We start from the raw sequence: 15,677 nt of genomic DNA, 5'->3' as shown, positions 1-15,677 counted from the left end.
CATCAGATGAGACCTGGGTGCAATGTAGGGCCTGAAATGCCCTGAGGCAAATGCTTCTTCACCTGTGGGCCTGTGTGATGGAACAAATTAGCTGTTTCCCCAAAACAATGAAAGGGGCATGCATAGATTAGACATGCCCATTCTGGAAGGGAGAAGAATGAAGGAAAAAGAAAAAGCTGCCTCCAAGCACATCCCCAAGTAGTCAAGACTGACAGCATCTCACTATGCAGCCCAAGCTAGCTTTGAACCTGTGACCCTCCTGCTTCAGCCTCCTGAGTGCTGGGGTTATACGTGTGCCACACCACACTTACCTAATATTATGTCTTATTTTCTCTTTTGTGTATGCATACATGCACTTGTTTGTATGTGAACATGTGTGTGCGCATGAGTGGAGACCAGAGATAAACACCAGGTGTCCTCAATCACTTTCCACCTCATCCTTTGGGCTGGGTCCTCTCATGGACTCTGGAGCGTGCCAATTTGCCTAGATTGGCTAGCTAGTAAGTTCAAGGATCCGCCTGTCTCTGTCACTCCAGCACTTCGGGTACAGGCTTGTGTCACCAAGCCTGGCTTTTATGTGGGCTCTGGAGATCTGAACTCAGGCATTCGTGTTTGCGTGGTGAGTACTTTGCTGGTTGAACTGTCTCCATAGCCATGCTACATTCAAAACTTAAGATTTCAGAATAATGAGTTCGAGATGCAGCTCAGTTGGTAGAACTGCTTGTCCTGGATTTGAGTCCCAGCACAACACAAATTGGGCATGAGAAGGCCCAGAAGGTGGAGACAGGGGGATCAGGCGTTTAAGGTTATCCTTGGCTACATGGAGAGTTTGAAGACACCCTGGGCTACATGAGACCCCCATCACAAAACAAAACAAAATAAAACAAAAGCTTTGAAATAACCCCGGCTCCATGTGCTGCTCTTAGAGATACTGGGCTGGGGTTCAGCCAGAAGGCATCAGACAGCCCTCCTTCCAGGACTCGCTGGGATCAGTTATGTAACAGCTTTTACTGTAGCTTTGCCAGGCTGATGACCCATGCTAGGAGCTCTGCAGCTCTGGGGCCTCTGGTGACCCCATTTGCCTTCATTGCTCTGGAGGACTGAAGACCCTCATGACTCTTGGGGCTCTCTGTAACATCGTTTGAAATCAAGGTGAAATGAACCATGCCCCCTCTTTCTAGAATCCACCACATGGATGCTACCAAAGCCTGTGTGTGTGCTCTCATAAGTGATCCAGGCTGCACCTGGGATGGCTGAACCATGTCTATGAGGGGTGGGCCTGGGGAGGTGGGGCTCTGTATCAGAAAGTAGGGAACGGAGACCTGAAGTGACCCAGGCCTGGAATGTTGATTTCTCTCCACACCCTGGGGCTGCCTTGAAGATTTCTGAAATGCCTTTATTTTTCCCTTGTCTTGATAACAGCACCTTCCTTCTGTCGGCACTGATCCCTTTATCAAAGGACCATTTGTCTATATTCTTGTCTGCTTGTTCGTTCTTTACCTGGGAGGCTATGAATCCTTCAAATCCATATGTTGTTTGCTTTTGAATTATGAATTCCATCTTTAAATTAGTTTTCTTTTCATCTTAATCCTATGACTAAAGGTACTCATGCAGCTTCTTCAATATTTGTCCTTGAGTTTCTTTCACTAACTATCCTTTAAAAAGAGTATCATTTATCTGCATGGATGCACATGTGTTTGTGAGTGCCTATGCAATCCAGGAGAGAGCCTCAGATCCCCTAGAGCTGGAGCCACAGGCAGCTGTGAGCTGCTGAAGTGGATGCTGGGAACCACGTTTGGATCCTTTGGAAGAACAAGGCAGCCCTCTTCCCTGCTAACCGTCTCTCCAGCCCCGATCAGTTGCTCTCGTTCATTGACTTTAAGTTCTGCTTCCCAAATGCTCAGACTTGGACAGAATGCAGCTCAGTCCTTTGCCAGTGTATACAAGGATGGTCCTGACTCTGGTTTTCTATGAAAGTGTCTTCAGTTCCATCTCCTCATTAGACCTCTGCAGAATGGCCTTTTTGGACCACATCTCTAGCAAAGTCCTGGTGATGGCATCTTCAGTCATCTCTTAAGAGGTTCCATGCTGAGGAGATGCTCAGTAGGTAAAGTGCCTACCACTCAAGCCTGGGACCTGAGTTCAGATCCCCAACACTCACGCGAAAGAGCCAGGAGGTGGCATCTGTAACCCTAGTGCTGAGATGGTTGTGGGAGGTCGAGTGGGGGAGACAGTGGATCCTCAGAGCTCTTTGGCCATCCAGTGTAACCAACTGGCGTGCCCTGGGCTCAGGGAGAAACTCGTCAAAACAAAACACACAAAACAAAACAAAATAGCTTCTTCTCTCTGAGTCCTCAACAGAGTCTTCTTAATCTCCATTTGTGGCAACACAACTCCCTCCAGATCATCCCCTCCAAACTGTTTCAGCTTCTGCCCCACTTCCTGGTTCCAAAGTTGCTCTCACAGTCTGACTTTAGTTACTGCAACACCCTGCTTCTCTGGTCCCAATTTCCTGACTTACTTTGTTGTATAATGGAATAGCTGAGACTGGGGGATTTATAAAAACAGAGGTTACTTCTCATAGTTCTGGAGGCTGGGATGCCCAAGACTGAGGCTCTGGTGTCTAGTGAAGGCTGTCTTGTTTCCATGGTGTAAGATGCAGGAAGAGGATGAGACATGGGGAGGGGAAATTTCCCTGGTACCAATCAGGGCTTTGGACACGGGCTGCAGTTGGACTCTGGCTGAAGCCTTGACTCTGTGGTGACTACTGCTTGTGTGGCCCAGTATTTCCTTCCTTCCTTTTCTCTTTCCTAACATTTGCTTATTTTATTTTATTTTGGCATTTATATAGAGCCTCACCATGTAGCACTAGCTGGCTTGGATCTTGATTTGTAGACTAGGTTTGGCCAAGAAATCACAGGGACCTACCTGCCTCTGTCTCCCGAGTGCTGGGATTACAGGTGTGCACCATCATGCCAAACTTAGAATGTTATTCTTTTATTGAGAGACTACCAAGTCCTCAAATTCTACTTTTCCAACTATTTTAGTTACTTGTCTGTGTGTATGTGCTCCTGTGTGCAAGCACTGTTGGAGGCCAGAAGGGGGCGTTAGCATCCCTGGAGCTAGAGTTATCCAACATGACATACTGGGAACTGAACTACAGTATCCTGGAAGAGCCAATGGACTTTTTCCGCCCCACCTGCAGGGCTTCAACGGGTTCTTGACCACCCTAAGGAGGGAATGTAGGGACAGGAGATACAAAGGAAAAGACACCAAGTCTAGATTCTGATCAAGGTGCCACTTTATTTCCTTCCACAAGGGTTTATATAGTTCCTGCAGGGTGGGGGGAGCAAGAAGCTGTCATCTGCATAAGGTGGGGCAAGGAACAAGATGTTTGTATAGGATGTTTACAGGGTGAGAGGGTCAAGGGTTCTGATTCAATGTCCTGTTGCTAGGCAACCTGACTGTAAGCTGATCTAGTTCCCTGTCTTATGGGGGGGTCCTGTATTTTTCCACTAACTAGAGATTCTGTCCTTGTCCCTGACACTTTTTAAAAAAATATTGAATCATATGTTTGAAGTAGAGAATAAACATGCTGTGAGCAGTCATTAATTACAGAGGTGCCAAAATATTGATTATTGATTTACTATATTAAACTATTCTAATTAGCTTAATATAGTAGACAGAAGACACTTTTATTGTAGCAACTGAAGAATCTTTAGTAAGTTCATGGTGAATACTGTTGTTCTAAACAAGTAATATATGACACTGTATCTCCACAGCATCCTTTTATTTGGTAATTAGTGTCTAGGGTAGTTAAACTATGTATCATACTTTTTTTTTTTTTTTTTTTTTTTTTTTTTTTTGGATGCCGGGTCTTGCTATCTAGCCAAGGCTGGCTTGGTACTCTGATGTATAGCCTTGAACTCAGTAATCCTCCTGCCTCAGCCTCCTGGGTGCTGGGGTTAGAGATATGCAGTACAGTGCATGGCTCTAAGCTTTGGTCTCTTACCCTATCAGAAGCACTGCTGTAAGGAAATAACGTGACAAAATGCTTCCTAAGCTAGCAAGAGCCTGAGACTGTGAGGGGTCAGGGTGCTACTCAAGGGCTGGGGCTGGAAGAGTGTGTCGGGGCATAGCTGGTTGGTTGGCTGAGCAAGTCTTCTGGGCAGATGTCCAGTAAAAGAGATAGAAGACACCTCCCCCCCCCAAAAAAAAGATGACATTATTGATAGATACCCCACCCTAGCTCACTCTTAGTGTTGGATATTTTGGAACTCATATCTGGCAGATATTTTACTGAACCCATGTAACTGTCATTGGGAAAAATGTGTTTATACTTAAAATTTTGTTTGTTTGTTTGTTTGTTTATTTACAGACAGGGTTTCTCTGTGTAGTTTTGGTGCTTGTCCTGGATCTCACCCTGTAGACCAGGCTGGCCTCGAACTCACAGAGATCTGCCTGGCTCTGCCTCCCGAGTGCTGGGATTAAAGGTGTGCAACACCACCGCCTGGCATTATCTTTATTTTTTGAGACAGAGTCTTAGCTTAAGCTTCAAGCCTTGAACTTGCAATCCTCCTGTCTCAGCCCCTTGAGTGCTGGGCTACAGGCATGTGTTACCATGCTTGGTGGAAAGGCAGAAAGAGGATGTGAACAAGACTCCATCTTCATGTATGTGCATTTTTGTTAGTTCAGTTTCTTTTATTTATTTTATTTTATTATTTTTGTTAAAATAGAACGTGACAGACATTCCATGGTTTGTAGCCTTGATGGTTACCCCACAGACTGAGGCTATCTTACCCTCCGCTTTTCCTATAGCAGTGCCGTACAAGGAAGGGCTTTGCTGTGGGGGACTGGGTATAGGGAGGCTGACACTGTCTTCTCTCCTTTCCTCACTCTCTCTGGGGTGTTCCTCTGATGCAGAGGTGGGGGCTCAGAGTTTCTTAAGACACAGTCTCACTGTGTAGCTCTAGCTGGCCTAGAACTTGTATGTAGACCAGGTTGGCCTTGAACTCACAGAGCTCCACCTGTTTCTGTCTCTCAAGTGCTGGAATTAAAGGCATGCGCCATCATGCTTGGGCAGACTCTGGGTTTTTAAGTGAGTGACAAGCTGCCTCTCTTCTTATATAGGTGCTTCAGTGAAGAGTCCTGTGTCTCCATCCCTGAAGTGGAAGGCTATGTGGTGGTCCTTCAGCCTGATGCCCCCCAGATCCTTCTGAGTGGCACAGCTCATTTTGCCCGTCCTGCTGTGGACTTTGAGGGACCCGAGGGGGTCCCCTTGTTCCCGGATCTTCAGATCACCTGCTCCATTTCCCACCAGGTGGAGGCCAAAGCAGATGAGAGTTGGCAGGGCACAGGTAGGGATGACCCCAAGGAGTGATGTGGTCCAGAGAACAGTGATGTCTGGAACTAGAAAGAGGGAGTGACTGTGGGGATGGAATGGGAAGGCTTTCTCACAGGTCAGTGTGACTGAGGACAACTCACCCTTAAAAACCAGAGCCTCTGGGAAGCCACAAGTGTAGAGAAATGTTGCATGTTGATAGTCATGATGATGTTTGCCGTCCTTAAGGGGTGGCCCTGGGTGGGGAGGAGGAGTGACCATAATACATGACAGTGGCTGGATCTCAGCATCTCAGTGGGCACAGCTCTGACCTTGACCCCGACTCTCTCCCACAGTGACAGACACACGCATGTCAGATGAGATTGTACACAACCTGGATGGCTGTGAAATTTCTCTGGTGGGAGATGACCTAGACCCTGAGCGAGAAAGCCTGCTCTTGGACATGGCGTCCTTGCAGCAGCGAGGCCTGGAGCTCACCAACACATCTGCCTACCTCACCATTGCTGGTCAGTGAGGCCCAGGGTCTGATGTGTGTGTGTGCGTGTGTGTGTGTGTGTGTGTGTGTGCGCGCGCGCGCGCGTGTGCGTGTGCGTGCGTGCGTGCGTGTGTGTGTGTGTGTGTGTGTGTGTGTGTCTGTGTGTGTGTGTGTGTGTGGCCTTCCACCAATTAAGCACATGGCTCCTCCTTCCCAGGATGTTGGTCAAATGCCATTTTGTCCCTTCTTAGCTGGAAGATCCTTTGGTTTCCAGATTGAGGGACGCGTGCCTGGGCAGAGTCTCTGAACCTCGTCTCTCTTCCCTCTGCTCTCCAGAGCCTGGCTCCCCTCCTCTCCTGATTCCATGTCCCTTCGGGTCTCTGCCCTCTCCTGCCTCTGTCTTCCCCAACCAGCTTTGGAGTCTTGTAGCTCTTGGGTGTGTTTAGGCTCTCTATCCTTCCCTGCATCCACCACAGCTTTCAGTCCTCACTTGGTGAACGGTGGGGGTGGGGAGCGACGGTTTGGTGGTTTCCAGAGGCAACGGCATCCGGGAGGGAGAATGGGAAACCACGGCAATGACCATTCCATTGCGGGCCTCACCAAAGCTGTGTCCCTTCTGTCTATTATCTTCCTTCCCTTGGAGGATGTCTCTGCCTTCTTTTCTGTAACTAGCTAGATTCTTTCATCCTTGGGGAGTCCCAAAGGTCACATGACTAGGTGAGAAGGGCAGGGAACAAACGTGGCTTTGCTTACTCTACCCCTGTAGATCAGGTGTGTGGGGGTGTTGCTTCTCCTAGGTGTCAGCTTATGCCTCTGTTGAGGGGTGGGGCTAACATCCCTCCCACTGCTGCCCTGGAGCGCCCTTCACTGACCTCTCCACTGAGCTTGTCTCCTTATGCCCCAGGGGTGGAGACCATCACTGTGTATGAAGAGATCCTGAGGCATGCTCGTTACCAGCTGCGGCATGGAGCCGCCCTGTATGCCAGGAAATTCAGGCTTTCCTGCTCAGAGATGAATGGCCGCTATTCCAGCAACGAATTCATGGTGGAGGTACCCGGAAAATCCCTTTCCTTTCTAGGTCACCTGCTCCTGGCAAGGAGCCAGGATGTATTGGACTCAGGTAGATGCTTGATGGACAGGGACTTTGTTGCATTGAAGATTCCCAGACCCATGACAGATGGAGAAGGGGGAAGAGGAGAAAGAGGAGGAGATGTGGGTGATAGTTAAGGTGATAGGGATGGGTGATACGGCTTGCTGCTAAGCTTAATGGCCTGTTTGGATTTAATCCTCAGAAACTGCATAGCAAAGAGAACTGTCTCCTGCAAGTTGTCCTCTGATCTCCACACACATTGTGTGGTAGGAGTCCCATCCCAAATGAGAGAGGGGTGTACTGAGTGAGCTTGGAGTTGGGTGGAAAGGGTCCTGGGGAGAAGCAGTTATACCTACAGAGTCCTCCCTTTCCTTAGGTCAACGTCCTGCATAGCATGAACCGAGTGGCCCACCCCAGTCACGTGCTCAGCTCACAGCAGTTCTTGCACCGGGGTCACCAGCCTCCTCCTGAGATGGCTGGACACAGCCTGGCCAGCTCCCACCGGAACTCCAGTACGTAAGCTGAGTGGGCATGACATCCATCTCTGTACCCTTGGGAGGGGAGGAGGTCCAGGCAGTAGATCCTATTCTCTGTGGTACCTGCCTTAGTGATGGCTGTGGGAGAACCTCTGCATCCCCCTGGACTGTTAACTGTGAAGGTGAATCCTGGGTCAATGCAGGGTGCTCAAGCCTGGACTCACAAAGCAGTGTGGAGTGTAGGCATTTTATTATTCTTGCTGCCCTCCCTGCTTCCAAAGTCAAGTTAGCTGGGATCTAGAGATCTTCTGTAGTGAAGTTATTTATGTAGTGACTACAGCATGCTAGGACAACCTGAAGATGCTACTGGGGGTGTAAAGGACTTTTAGGAGTTATGTGTGATGGTGCACGCTTATGATGCCAGCACTCAGGAGGCTGGGGCAGACGGGGGAGGCCTGCCTAGGCCACGTGGTGAGATCTGTCTATTAAAAAAGAGAGAGAGATGCCGGGCGGTGGTGGCGCACGCCTTTAATCCCAGCACTTGGGAGGCAGAGCCAGGCAGATCTCTGTGAGTTCGAGGCCAGCCTGGTCTCCAAAGCGAGTTCCAGGAAAGGCGCAAAGCTACACAGAGAAACCCTGTCTCGAAAAACAAACAAACAAAAGAGAGAGAGAGAGAGAGAGAGAGAGAGAGAGAGAGAGAGAGAGAGAGAGAGAGAGAGAGAAGAACAGCGAGGGGTGGCAGAATGGCTCACATGCACAAATAAATGAACAAATAAACAAATAAATGCGATACAAAGAAAGAATTACAGAATAGCTGCTCTCCCCCACTCCCTGTGGAAAGAGGAGGCACTATTAGACATGTAATTGTAATTGTATGTTCTCTGCAAAAATCCCAAGAATATTTCTAAATCAACACATGCCAAATGTTGTCTGTGGATGGGGCAGTCTTGCCCACTGGTTATGGTCTTTCACTAGTGGCTCAATGATTGTTTGTAATAATAAGAGTTCCTTAATTAAAAAAGAAAAAATAAAAGAGGAAAGGAGAAAACATGAGTATAAAGAAGAAAAATCAACCTTGCTTCTGTCAGATTGAGGCTACCATCCTGCTGTGGAATGGTATGTCTACCCATCTATCATCTCTCTCTGTCTCTGTCTCTCTCTCTCTCTTTCTCTCTCTGCTGACCATCTATCATCTGTCTACCATCTATCTATCTATCTACCTATCATCTGTCTATCTATCTATCTATCTATCTATCTATCTATCTATCTATCTATCTATCTATCTATCTATCTATCTATTTACCTACCTATCTACCTACCTTTCTATCTATCTATCTATCTATCTATCTATCTATCTATCTATCTATCTATCTACCAATCTATTATCTATCTGTCTACCCATCTATCTATCTATCTATCTATCTACCTATCTATCTACCTTTCTATCTATCTATCTATCTATCTATCTATCTATCTATCTATCTACCAATCTATTATCTGTCTATCTATCTATCTATCTATCTATCTATCTATCTATCTATCTATCTATCTATCTACCTACCTACCTTTCTGTCTATCTATCTATCTGTCTATCTATCTATCTATCTATCTATCTATCTATCTATCTATCTATCTACCTACCTTTCTTTCTATCTATCATCTATCTATTGATCTATCTAATGATCTATCATCTACATTTTATGAAGTTGACATCACACCATCTTGTAACCTGATACTTGCATTTCAGATTATAAAATAAGTCTTGTCTTAAATTATTAAAATCTGAACAATGGTGGTACATTGCTGAAAGTGACTCTTGGGAACCCTCTTAGAATTGTTTTCAGAGCCCATTTGGAGGTGCGTTTATTTATTTCCGTCACTTTTGAGACACACCTTGCTTTTGACCCAGTAAAGTTACCCAACTTCACTATCCGCTTGTGTTGGAGTTGGCGCTGGAGGTCACTTAGAAGTTTTAAACATTAAGCCCACCCCCAAAGGCCACAGGCTGTCACTTTTGAAAAGCAGCAAAAGGTCACAGGCTCTTTAGGCAATTCCCCGAGGAGCTCATGGCCACTGGGTCACCTCGTGCACCTTTCGTTGGGCTGGATGCTGGGTTCTGCTCCCATGAGCAGGCTCAAGCTAGATCTGGGTGCCATGGCCCTGATCTCAGTCTTTCTCTCTTTGGTTTGATGTCCCAGGAGGGATGTCCTTGTTCTAACTGCTCAGGGCTTCCACCCGGAGTGCCCAGCTGCCTTGTCCCCGCTGGCTCCAAAGGCAGTGTTTGTTGTCCCTTATCCCCCTGCTCTGATACTTGCATGCTATGCCCTTTTGTGACTTACATCCAGGTCAACTACACTTCCTGTTGAAATTTCCATGAGCAGTAGTCACCTGCCTTCACCTCTTCCCTTATTTTGGCCCCAGTAGGCACAGAGTTCACCATTTTTTCTGAGGCCATTTGTGAGTGATATAGCTTGAGCTCACCGGGTGACACACTTCATCCACACCTACCAAGCCTGTTCCATACCCTGATTCTGACACCAAGGTGTTCCCTCCCTTTCACCTCCCAAGTCCAAGCATTCTTTGCACAACTAGGGTTTCATGAAGCTACACTACTCTAAAGCTGCAGTAGACGTAAACTCTACCGTCTCAGAGGTAGATGAGCTGTAGAGTGGATGTAGATGATGTAGAGAGTAGACGTAGCTCTGCCGTCTCCTCCAATGGCAGAAGCTAATTTCTGTGCAGCTTCTTATGCAGCAGAGAAAAGAGATCCCGGGGAATAAACTGTCAGTCAAGGGAGATTTTGTGATGTTTGTGGGGTTTGCACTTGTATCGTGGAGAGGAGGAGTCTCAGGCAGGCGGAAGAAGCTTGGGAGACGCTGAGGATTGGAGGGTGGTTAAGGAGTGAGACTAGGTGATGAAGACATTATGCTGCTATTCCAAACTTTGATTCACACCGGTCACATGGGGAACTAAAATCTTTTGGTGGTTGACACCCCAAATTGGTGAGAGACAGGTATCATTGCCTTTTTATTTTATTTAATTTTAATTAATTAATATTATTATTGTATATTTGGGTGTGTATGTCTATGTGGGCACATGTGTCAGAGGTCAGAGGTCAACTCTGTGGAGCCAGTGCCTTCTGTCTTTACATGCTTTCCAGGGATTGGATTCAGGCCACTGGACTTGCAAGGCAAACACCTTTACCCACTGAGCCATCTCGTCAGCCATCTCCATCAGTGTTTAACTTTAAAGATCCCCATGTTAACTCCATTGTTCAGCAAAGTTTGGGACCCATTCTCTGCTTTGATTTTTATAAGTACCTGAAGCACCACAGAATTATATGCAAAGAAACAGTATTAAAAAGAAAATGATGTTGATGTGGAAGAAGAATTGAAGTTGTCTGGGACAACAAAGTGATTAATTTGAGTGATGGGGTAGAATGGAAAGGGTATTGGGGTGTTGGGGTGACTATACTCAAAATACGTTATGTACTTGCATGGAAATAGCCTGTGTAACCCTGTTTAATGAAATAACAAAAATCAAAAGAAGAAAGAAAAAAGAAAATTCCTCCTAAAAAGATGACTAATTCTCTCAGGGTCCATGGTTGAAAGAAAGAAAAGGACAGGAGAAAACAAGCCTGGCACAGCATTGTGCACTTATATTTCCAGCTACTTGGGGCAGAGGCAGGAGGACTACTTGAGATCCAAGAGATCAAACCCAGCCTAGGCATCAAAGCGATACACCATCTCATGAAACCAAAATAAAGCAAAACAAACAAACCTAAACCAAAATACTCTAAAGAGAAAAGGATTAGGAAGGAAGGCAGGCAGGACAGCGATGGGAGGAGATGAGATGCGTGAAGCCAGGGACTGATGTCAGCTCGTAAGAAGCATACGCTGTGAGCTGCTGTGTGGCTGCAAAGCTGTGCCAGATTCAAACATCCGAGCTGGTAGCTAAAGCAGAAAGGAGCCCGAAAAAGTGTGGAATCACAGGGTAGGCGCTGGGCACAGAAAGACAGCTCTTCTGAGGCGCTTTCTTCATCAAGGGGGGTGGTGTTATGTTGGGCTATAGACTGCTTTCAACAGTGTCTCTACGACCTCAGGGACCATTTGCTAAGCATCTCTTAATGTTGGCTGCAGTGGCCACTGAAGGCCAGAATTCTCTGCGTAAGATCTAATGCAGCAAGATTGAATGGGCTTTTTGAAGTCAGTAGCTAATTTAAAAACTCTCCCAACCTATTGGCTTGTCCTAATGAGTCAGAGTGTTGGCCCACAGCTGGGGGTGTTTGCATTTGTCCTTTTTGAAGTCACTTCATGTTCATGGTAATCAACATGGCATTTCCTTCATTATGTCGGGGCCTCGGGGGTACAAATGCATCTGATTTGGGTTCATTATTATGGTCCCCATTAGTGCAAGGTCACCTGCTGTGGCTTGCCCTCTGAAAGTGGGATTGCCTGGGCTTGGCCACAGGGCCCATCTGCTGGCAGGGCCATTACTCCTTGGACTTGTCCATTGACCTGGGGACCTGAGAGGGGCTATTTTGGGCACTTGCACAGAAAGAGAAGCTCTGTCCCCTTTCCCCTGCTTCCCCCATACCCAGGCAATTGAGAAATGCTGATCCAACCAGGCTCATCTTTGCCTTGGAGCCAGGGCCTGGTGAGCCTGCTGGCCTCGCCCCCGCAGAGTTAGCTCTATTTGGCAAGTGGTCCCAAATGGGCCATGGGTCAGGTCAGGCCGCGAACCAGCTTGTCAGAGAGCCACCAACCAGGGCAGCCTTAGGGAGGTGTGTGGTGGCTGGGACAGCCCCAGCAGGCATTCTCCACTTACCTGATTGGTCCTGGAGCGGTGGCTGTGTGTGTGCTTGGCTGCTGGTAAGAGGGGTCTGCAGCTGGGTGTATGGGGGCTTTTATGCTGTCTCCTCTGGGCTGTTCTGTTTCTTAATGTGTGAGTTTTAGGATGTAGGTAAATCTGAGGCTGGGCTGCAATGTGACCTTCATGTACGGCTTGCTTGTGAGATTGCTAGTCTGAGACACACACACACACACACACACACACACACACACACACACACACACAGACTAATTCTCAGCAGTAGGATTGCCTACGGTGTGAAGAGAAGTGTGGATCCATGTGGCAGGTAGTAATCCAGCTGCCCAAGAGGGCTTTGGGCTTGGGAGTGTATCTGTGGGTTGTCTTCTTCCACTTGCTGTCTCAGGGCTTGGCGGCTCCCCTGCTCTGGCTCCTTACGCTTCTCCAAGTGCTCTGTGTGTGTGTGCAGAAGGGAGCCCAGGTTGTGTTTGCAGCTGCTTGTTCTGCGGCCCTTGGGGCCCATGCCTGTAGTGCTTATGTCTTCCTTCAGGGGCTTGCTTGGTTCGCCCAGCTGGTGGGGAGTTGCGCGACCCTGCCTATATGGCTCTTCGGTGCTGTGCTAGAGACTCTGGCACGGATCCCGTTAATCCTGCTCTGTGAGCAGGCTGCTAGGTGGCTGGTGCAGGCAGGTGTGTGGGTAACCAGAGGCCTGGCTCGGGTATGGGGCATGGCAACGTTTGTCCAGCTGTGTGCCCACTCGCTCTTGGTTGGCGCATGCCTGTGTATGCACATCTGCTTTTCGGCCATCAGCTCCAAGGTCCATGTGAGAGTGCACATACCCATGTGTTTCTCTCTGCCCGTGAGAGTCCATGTACCCCTGAACCTGGGCATCAGAATGAGGCTACAGGGCAGGGGGCCTGGGGGTGCGGCGGTGGAAGCAGGAACACCTCAGGGGGAGACTGGGAAGGAACAGAATCCCCGCAGGACCAGGAACCTCAAGCCTCCAAGGAGAAGGGAGGTGTCACGGAGCAGGAGTGAGCTCAGACCAGGTGGGTAAGTGGAGGGGCCATTCCTTGTCACTGGAACCTGTCCCCAGCCTTGGGGACAGCAGCTCCCCTGGTCAGGAGGCTGGGCTTACAGCTGCTTCTCTTCTCATCCCAGTCAGTGCCCCCTAGCTGCCCCTCTCTTTCCCTCTGGGAAATCGGTGGTCCCTGGGGAAGGTCCAGGCAGAAAGGCAGAGGCAGCGTCTAGTTTTTGCCGTTTACACAAAGGCAGTATGGTTGCTCAAGGCAGCACCAGGCTGGGAGCCTTCTCCACACCACCCACCTCTCTTTGCACATCTCCCTTCCGGTCTGTGTGTCTTCGGCCCTTGGAGTAGCCTTTTTCCACTTCCTGTTGACCTTTCCTGGTGGGGTCTGTTTTTCTTCCACGTTCTCAGGTCCGTGGCTTCCTCGAGGCCTCCGTGGGGGCTGTCTTTTCTTACCAGGACCTCTTCCCTCAGCGCCCTACAGCCCCTGTGCCCCGATCTCCCAGGTGTGCTGTGCTCCGCTGACTCCTAGCTCTCCCTGCAGTGGTCCCCAGTGCGGCTACGCTCATCATTGTGGTATGTGTGGGCTTCCTGGTGCTTATGGTCATCCTCGGCCTAGTGCGGATCCACTCCCTTCACCGCCGCGTCTCGGGAACTGGCGGACCCTCAGGGCCTTCCACTGACCCCAAAGACCCTGACCTCTTCTGGGATGACTCTGCTCTCACCATTATCGTGAACCCCATGGAGGTGAGTGGCCTGGAGGAATGAGGGGGCAAATACCCCCGATGAGGGTCCAGGCCCCAGGTGAAAGCTTTTGGTACAGCTGCTGAGAGCATGGAGGAGGAAGGGTGAGATGCAGGAGGAGATGGGGAGGGACACCGTGGTGGTGCGTGCCTTCCTGCGTTTGCGTCTTCAAGGAGAAGCTCTGCTTGTGGGCAGGCCGTTGAGCTCTTGTTCTCTCTGCCTCTGTCCTCTCCAGTCCTATCAGAACCAGCAGGCCGGTGTGGCGGGGGTAGCTGGTGGCCAGCAAGAGGAAGAGGACAGCAGTGACTCAGAGGCAGCCGACTCCCCCAGCAGCGATGAGAGACGCATCATTGAGAGCCCCCCACACCGCTACTGAGGCTCCAACTCTGCCTGGAGGGAGGCCTGCCCTGGAGAGACAGGCACCCGGGAAAGAAAGGGAGAACGGCATTCATTCCTCCGAGAGAAGAGAGACCAAGGGGAGACAGCGCTCTTGACGCGGAGGGCTCCTTCACGCTCAGAACCCAGCAGGCCCCGCAGGGGCTGCCCTCCTCCTCCAGCCTGCCCCTGCCTTGGGCTGCCCTTCCCCTGGCATTCTGCGGCGTCTGCCCTAGCTGGCTGCGCTGGGAGAGGCTGGGTGACTTCGGCTGCCAGTCATGCACTGTATTGGGGAGGGGGACATGAACAGCCATGGTTGAGGTGGGAATGGGGTTGATTAGGAGCCTGCTGTGTGCCCATCCCACTCTGTCCTGTCCATTGGGCCTCCCTGCTTCCCTTAGGGTCCCCTCGCCTCCACTTCCATTTCACTCTGGGGATCCCTGCTCCCCCCACTCTTGTCCTCTTTTCCTCTCCTGCCTGACCAGTCCCGAGGTCCTATGGTCCCCGTCCCTTTCTCCATGGCCTGCTAGTGCCTAGGTTGTGGGGAAGGAGGAGGAGCGGGGGCCCCCCCAGGTGTATTATATATAGTGTATATTTTTTCAATGTTGTCGTGAGCACATCCTGTGTTTCTGTGTGCAGCTCACAGCCTTGTATGTGTGCGTGTGTGTGGCATTGTCATGTCCTGGGGTGAGGGTAGGGGATGGGTGTGGTAAAGGAGGGGACACACCCTAGGGTTTTCAAATAAAACAACCAGAAAAGAGCTCTAGCCTGCTGTGTACCTGGCTGACGCTGTGTGATTGTGGGCTCTCTAGCCTGCTGTGTACCTGGCTGACGCTGTGTGATTGTGGGCTTTCTGACCTCAGAGGCCGTTGTCTTAGGTCTCTGAACAGGTTGAGGTGATATAGGGCAGGGCTGGCTCTGGCTGTCGTTTGGTGCCCTGGCTGTGGGAATCCCTAGGGTGGTAGGTCCCTGGGAAGGTAAGAACGGGGGATGGGGGGGGACGACACACGACTCGCACTGTCCTCTCCCCTCTGCATCCTGGGAAAGAATGACGTAGTAGCATGGGCAAATGCCCAGTGCTCTCTGGGGACCCTGTCAGCTCCTCCTCACCATGTTCAACATCCCACGTCAGCTCCCACCTGGAGAGTCTGAGGGAGGGGGCTGGCAGTTCTCTTTGCAACAAAGGGATCAGGGTTTATTTTCTTTCTTTCTTTCTTTCTTTCTTTCTTTCTTTCTTTCTTTCTTTCTTTCTTTCTTTCTTTCTTTCTTCCTTCCTTCCTTCCTTCCTTCCTTTCTTTCTTTCTCCTTCCTTCCTTCCTTCCTTCCTTCCTTCCTTCCTT

The 15,677-nt window shown here is 49.4% G+C and overlaps 1 protein-coding gene across 2 annotated transcripts in view; it reads left to right on the top strand.

Moving 5' to 3' along the window:
* Positions 1-15,108, top strand: part of Clstn3 (calsyntenin 3) — a 33,887-nt gene extending 18,779 nt beyond the window's left edge. For both annotated transcript variants that reach the window (XM_042274081.2, XM_042274082.2), the window contains exons 13-18: positions 5,131-5,357; positions 5,677-5,847; positions 6,721-6,866; positions 7,283-7,418; positions 13,763-13,965; positions 14,198-15,108. In XM_042274081.2, coding sequence (XP_042130015.2) covers positions 5,131-5,357; positions 5,677-5,847; positions 6,721-6,866; positions 7,283-7,418; positions 13,763-13,965; positions 14,198-14,338 — 1,024 coding nt within the window. In that variant the 3' untranslated portion in view covers positions 14,339-15,108. The remainder of the gene's footprint in view (positions 1-5,130; positions 5,358-5,676; positions 5,848-6,720; positions 6,867-7,282; positions 7,419-13,762; positions 13,966-14,197) is intronic.
* The last annotated feature ends 569 nt before the right edge of the window (positions 15,109-15,677 follow it).

The sequence above is a fragment of the Peromyscus maniculatus genome, chromosome 3 (genome assembly GCF_049852395.1).
Source record: "Peromyscus maniculatus bairdii isolate BWxNUB_F1_BW_parent chromosome 3, HU_Pman_BW_mat_3.1, whole genome shotgun sequence".
Taxonomy (NCBI): domain Eukaryota; kingdom Metazoa; phylum Chordata; class Mammalia; order Rodentia; family Cricetidae; genus Peromyscus; species Peromyscus maniculatus.
This window is presented reverse-complemented; position numbering and strand designations above follow the sequence as displayed.